Source organism: Colobus angolensis, unplaced genomic scaffold, assembly GCF_000951035.1.
Source record: "Colobus angolensis palliatus isolate OR3802 unplaced genomic scaffold, Cang.pa_1.0 Scaffold138, whole genome shotgun sequence".
Lineage (NCBI taxonomy): Eukaryota > Metazoa > Chordata > Mammalia > Primates > Cercopithecidae > Colobus > Colobus angolensis.
In genome coordinates this window covers 2,768,527-2,775,103 of record NW_012114466.1, presented here as the reverse complement: position 1 = coordinate 2,775,103, position 6,577 = coordinate 2,768,527, and the positions used below count along the sequence as shown (strand labels likewise).

At 55.1% G+C, this 6,577-nt stretch overlaps 1 protein-coding gene across 1 annotated transcript in view; it reads right to left on the bottom strand.

The window, feature by feature from the left end:
• Nucleotides 1-500: 500 nt before the first annotated feature.
• PHF21B (PHD finger protein 21B) overlaps nucleotides 501-6,577 on the bottom strand; it is a 129,709-nt gene continuing 123,632 nt past the window's right edge. Inside the window, exons 10-12 of the mRNA XM_011934772.1 lie at nucleotides 5,745-5,820; nucleotides 5,304-5,407; nucleotides 501-2,650 (exon numbers count right to left, since the gene is read on the bottom strand). Of these exons, the coding sequence (XP_011790162.1) occupies nucleotides 2,432-2,650; nucleotides 5,304-5,407; nucleotides 5,745-5,820 (399 nt within the window). The 3' untranslated portion in view covers nucleotides 501-2,431. The remainder of the gene's footprint in view (nucleotides 2,651-5,303; nucleotides 5,408-5,744; nucleotides 5,821-6,577) is intronic.

Below are 6,577 nucleotides of genomic sequence, written 5' to 3'. Positions count from 1 at the left end.
GCAGGGGTCAGCCCTGACCCACTGGTTCAATCAGAGCCCTGCCTCGGGCAATGCCAGGAGCTAGGACTCAGGGGGGCTGATTCCCCGGTTTCCTGATTCCCCATGTCCCGTAGGGCCAAGTGTAAGCTCAGCGTGGCTGCAGGAGCGCATGTATCCACTGCTGGGGGAGAGAGGCAGCGGTGATGTTGCCAGGCCGAGAGGCAGGAACCGATGAGGGAGCAGAGGGCACCACCTTGGGCTCCGCACAGTGACAGGCCTGCTGGGTTTCCGAGACTTTCCACCCTCAATCCTAGCCCTAAACGGTCACCCGCAGCCTCTGAGGGCTGGGAATGGGGGTGAGCGAGTGGAGGGCACCGAGCTCTCTCCTCTTCCCCCCACTCCATCCCTCCCTCTTTGGGGTGGGAGAGGACCCTGATTTCCAGCCTCTCCAATGCCCACCTGGCTGCCCCGGGCACTCCCAGGGGTCTCTCCGCAAGGCAAGGACACCAAAACCACAGAGCTTTGAAATCATCGATCGACTTTAATGCATTGTAAAGAAGGAAAACTACATTGGCGTATTTAAGACAAACACTTTTTCTCTATCCTCACTACCCACTGGACGGTCCTCCTCGGTCCAAAAAAAAAACTAACAATCTCAAGACACATTGGCAGCTACCCCTCCCGGGTCCAACCTTTCACATCCTCCCATTACATTGTTAAAACATTTAACTCAATCCATCCGCGAAGAAAACCAAACCAACAGAAAAGGAAGCTGAAGACATGGACATCGCAAGCCACGCGGTAATGCATACTTGGCACAGAGTAGCCAATATAGAAGACGTGTGCCTCACACGGTTCACTTTGTTCATCAATAAAAGAATATAAAAATCTTGTTCACCCAGTGTTAAGTGTATTAAAATAGATCTGTATCATACAGCACAGCTTCTTCCGGAGTCATGAGAATGACAGGAGGGACCATGGCAGCTGCGGGATTGGCCGGTCTCCTCGCTCTGCACCTCTGCGTGTGTGTGTGTGTGTGCGTGTCTGTGGTCGTGGCTGCATGCGACGCACACACGCGTGTTCAGTGCAATTCGGCACCATGTGATATGCTCGGGGTGGGAGCCCGTGGCTCCTGGACGCCTGTCCTGTTGTGCTAAGTCCCTCTGGACCGGGATGTGGGAACCGGGCGAGGGTGACAAGCCAGCACTGCCCACCCTGGATGCAGAAGCCCTTGGCAGCAAGTCTGGTCCCCGAAGGTCGGAACCTCCTGAGGCCACCGCCCTTTCTTTCCTCCCCAATCCTCCACCCGGCTCTTAAAAAACCCGCTGGATCTTCCAGCTTGGCCAGGCTTCCCAAAGGGAGGTGTTCCCATTTGTACCTTGAAGCAGAGACTACTAGAAGCAGAAAAGGAAGTCCGCCAGAGTCCCCCCGCCGTTCACATTAAATATCTCACAATAAAAACGCCATACAAAAGTGTGAAGTCATTTTTTGGCATACTGTCTGCACTGGCAAGAAGGGAGGAGTGGAATACTTATCGGCTCTTCCAAATAAGACAAGAAAAGGCTTCCGTCATTCAGCTGAATGATTCAACCCCAAAGAGAAAACCTGCCAAATGCCCTCCCCAACAGGGTTGCAGATCCACCCTGCCCAGAAACTCCATGAGAAAAATGCATCAATGGCAACTGAGTCCAAGAGATTGGCAAAAGGAAGGAGGCAGCCTCGAGGGCCCCAAAGACGGAGCAGGAAGGGCAGAGGCCCTGGCGGGGATCACTGCAGCGTCCTGGCGCCCAGACACGCTCACCTCTGACAACGTCTTTCAAGTTAAACAGCTGCAGTTCGTAACCCTAATAATACTGACAGAAAGGGGCCCGGGCGGTTCTGCAAAGGCGACGGGGTGCCCCAGGCCCACCCGCCCACCCCAGGAGGACCTCCTAGGAGTGTGGGGCGTCGGGAAACTACCTAGATCTGCTACCCCGCTTCTCGTCCCAACTACCTCTACCACTCAGCTAGTCCGTGTGTTCTCAGCTCCCCTCCCACAGGACACCAAGAGGCGGTGCCCTCAGCGGGGACTGCATGCTGGGCGGTGCGCTTGTCCCCTCCACAGCCTCAGCCTGCCCCTCCAGTGGGCCAGAGGGAGGCCGTGGGGAGCAGGGCCTGGAAGCCGGAGGCCCAGGCAGCCCTGAGGTGGCCGGGGGTGGGGCTGTGTGCCACTGCCTGTCGTACTCCCACCTGACTCCTCGGTACCTCCTGTGAGTGTGGAGGGCACAGGGCCGCACCCCCACCTGGTCTTGGCTCTAGGCCTCTCCCCCAGCTCTTTCTCCCTCCTCTCCTCTGTCTGGTTAATTTTTGTCGGAAATTCATGGTGTTTATGAATTAAGGCCGACAGAACCCCCAGGCTGGGTAAACAGGGTCCCGATAACTTTCCGTGGGTGTGAAGACTGGTCCCTCGGGGTCAGTTGTGGCCCTGGGGGTGCTGGAGGGTGGGGTGTGTGGCTGCCACTGAGGGCTTGGTCCAGGGCCTGGCCAGCAGTGGGGCGGGGCTAGTGGTCGCCATGGTGACCTGGAGCAGCTGCTCGCCCTGTATCAGTCTCAGGAGGGCCCGCAGGCGGTCCAGGGATGACTGGGTGCCCCTCTGGCGGGCCAGCAGGCTTGTCTTCAACTCCAGGCATTTCTGTTGGGGCAGAAGGTCAGGGGAAAGGGTCTTAGCATTCGGCTCTACAGCCATCCTGGGGCAGCCACCGTCTGGGCCCCTGTCCCCTCCACTGCAAAGGCCTGCAAGAAACCAGGCTGAGGGTTTCACAAAAGCCAGGCAGTGGTACAAATGCAATTAAAGAGCAGCCAGAACCGTAGGAGACGATGCTTGTTTTGAAACTTAGGGCTAGAAAAAGTGTGCCTCTGCCTGGGAACGTCCTCCCGTGGCTGTGATGTGACCTCCTCCTCCTCGCTAGCTGCCCACACTCTTCCTCCTCCTCCTGCTGGCCAACCTGCAGCAGCCTCGGAGACCTTTCGCTTCCCGGCCGCCTTTCTGCTCTTTCTCTTGCCTGCTGTGCTGTGTGGTCTTTTCCAGTCTCTCTACATACCACCACCACAAGGAAAAGCAGTAAGGACTGATGCCTAGAGTCCCACATCCATCTGCTCTGGGTCACATACTGCTTGGGCAAATAACCTCCCCAAAGATGGTTTCTAAAATGATTATAGGGACAATCACAAAGCCTCTTCATAGCGTTATAGAGAGGATTAAATGAGACACTGCATTTAAAGAGCTTCCCCAGGGTCCATTACCATCACCATCCTCTAACACATCATCACCACCACTATCATCACCATCACTGTGATCATTATCACCATCACCATCACCATGATCACCATGATCACCACCACCACCACCACCACTGTGATCAGTACCATCAGCACTACCACCATAATCACCATTATCATCACCACCATCACCATCACTGTGGTCTGCATCATCACCACCATCACCACCATCATCATTATAACCATCACCATCACCACCACCACCCCCATCACCATAATCACCACCACCATCACCATCACTGTGGTGTGCATCACCACCACCATCATCACCATCATCATTACAACCATCACCATCACCACCACCACTACCACCATCACCACGATCACCATTACCACCACCACCACCATCACCATAATCACCATTATCATCACTACCATCACTGTGGTCTGCATCATCGCCACCATCATCACCATCATCATTACAACCATCACCATCACCATCACCACCACCACCACCATCACTGTGATCAGCACCATCAACACCATCACCATCATGATCACCATTATCATCATCACCACCATCAGCATCAGTCTGCATCATCGCCACCATCATCACCATCATCATTACAACCATCACCATCACCATCACCACCACCACCACCATCACTGTGATCAGCACCATCAACACCATCACCATCATGATCACCATTATCATCATCACCACCATCAGCATCACAGTGGTCAGCACCATCACCATCGCCATCATCACCACCATCACCACCACCACCACCATCACTGTGATCAGCAACATCACCATCACTGTGATCAGCGCCATCATCATTACCACCATCACCATCACCATCATCATCACCATCACCATCACCACCACCACTATCACCATCACTGTGATCAGCATCATCACCACCATCACCACCACAACCACCATCCTCATCATCATTAAACCATCACCACCACCATCACTGTGATCAGCACCATCATCATTACCACCATCACCACCATCACCATCATCATCATCACATCACCACTATCACCATCACTGTGATCAGCACCATCATCATTACCACCATCACCATCACCACCATCACCATATCACCACCATCATCACATCACCACTATCACCATCACTGTGATCAGCACCATCATCATTACCACCATCACCATCACCACCATCACCATATCACCACCATCACCATCATCACATCACCACTATCACCATCACTGTGATCAGCACCATCATCACCGCCACAACCACCACTATCATATTCCCATCACCACTATCATAACCATCCCCATGACTGCCATCACCATCATCACCACCACCACAACCATCATCTTCATTATCTTGTCTATCTCCATCCTATGGAGGAGGAATTATGTTCACTTTACACAAGAGCAAACAGATTCAGAAGTCAGGGCCCTGCCAAGGGGCCTGAGCAGGGGCACAGCCAGCGTGCTATCAGTCGCTTGATAAGTATTTGTTGAATGAGTCACAGCGCTGCCTTCTCCACGTACTGGCTTGCTGGGGGATGCTTGGTGACTCTGTCTTCTTCCTGGGCCTTACAGGTCAACAGTGAAGCTCTGGATCTACACCTGTGGTTCTAAGGACACATCTACCTGCCCCCACAGGCAGGTGTGGTGCACACCTGCACTGCTGAAGCCAGCCTGGACCTACACCTGGGGCTCCAAGCACACATCTGCCTGTCCCCAAGAATTCCCTGGTGCACACCGGCACTGAGGCCAGCCTGGATCTACACCTGTGCTTCTAAGGACACATCCGCCTGTCCCCCAGGCCTGGGGCACACCTGCAGGGCTGAGGCCAGCCTGGATCTACACTTGTGGTTCTAACGACACATCTGCCTGTCCCCCAGGCCCTGGCTCCTTCCTGCACTGCTGAGGCCAGCCTAGATCTACACCTGTGGTTCTAAGGACACATCTGCCTGTCCCCCAGGCCTGGGGCACACCTGCAGGGCTGAGGTCAGCCTCCCCCAGGCCCCGGGGCACACCTGCAGGGCTGAGGTCAGCCTCCCCCCGGCCCCGGGGCACACCTGCACTGCTGACGCCAGCCTCCGGTCCCGCTCCTCCAGCTGCTGGTGCTCGTTCTGCAGCTCACTGCCTCGTTGTAGCAGCTTCTGCTTCTCCTCTTCTTTGACTAGAAAAGAGAAGGCCAGGTCCCCGGAGAGGGGCAGGTAAGGAGCGGCTGGGCCGTAGAGTAAATGGGAGGGGCAGAAGGGATGGAACCAAGGCCTAGGTCATCCCCCTGAAGGAGCCAGTGGCTGTGGTCAACTGCACAGGACCTGGAGCCACTCACTCTCCCCTGGCCATACTTGCCCCAGACACAGGACCGGTCCCAGGGTCTCACTTTTCAGTGCTTTGGCCCGGAAGGGAATGGACCTACCCGTCTTCCCACAGGACAAGGTGAGCCCAGAGGCCTGGGTGGGGGAGGAGGGGGAGCAGGGACCCTTTTCCACTCCTCGAGGATGCCTCACCTGTCTTGTGGGTGACATAAGAGTGCACGATGGCCAGCATCCCAGTCCAGGGCACACCCTCCTCTTTCTTTAAGGCCTGGGGAGCAGATGGGGAAATGAAAACGTGGACAGACCCGGGACCTGCTGGGACTGGCCACACCCTGGCTGTGTAACCCTGAGAGGGCACGCCCTGAGCCCCAGGGTCCTCACCCGAGACCGGGAGCTGGAGCTGCACCTGCCTCATGGCCCGGCTCACACAGGCTACACGGTAAGATCAGCTCCATGAAGCAGGAACGTTCTGGGCCTCTCCTCCTGCTCATCACCAGGGCCCTGAACAGGCAGCAGGCTCAAATACTTCTCGAATGAATGATCACTTGTCTTCCTCCCACGTCCAGAAGACCTGAAGGCAGCAGCCCCAGGCACGCCAGGGACAAATGGGGAGACTCGATGCCCCTCTACACTGTGCTGAAGTGGGGAACAGAATCCTGTTCCCTCTCCACATGCCCTCAAAAAGTTGTGACCAAAAAGAAAGAAGAAAAAAGCAAGAAGAGGCCAAAAAAAAAAAAAAGCTGGGCATTAATCCCAGCAGTTTAGGAGGCCAAGGTGGGAGGATTGCTTGAACCCAGGAATTCAAGATCAGCCTGGGCAAAAAAGTGAGACCCAACCTCTACAAAAAATTTAAAAACTAGCTGGCCATGGTGGTGTGTACCTGTGGTCCCAGCTCCTCAGGAGGCTGAGGTGGGAAGACTGTTTGAGCCCTGAAGGTCAAGACTGCAGTCAGCTGTGCTCATGCTCCTGTACTCTAGCCCGGGCAACACAGCAAGACCCTGTCTACCAAAAAAAAAAAAAAAAAA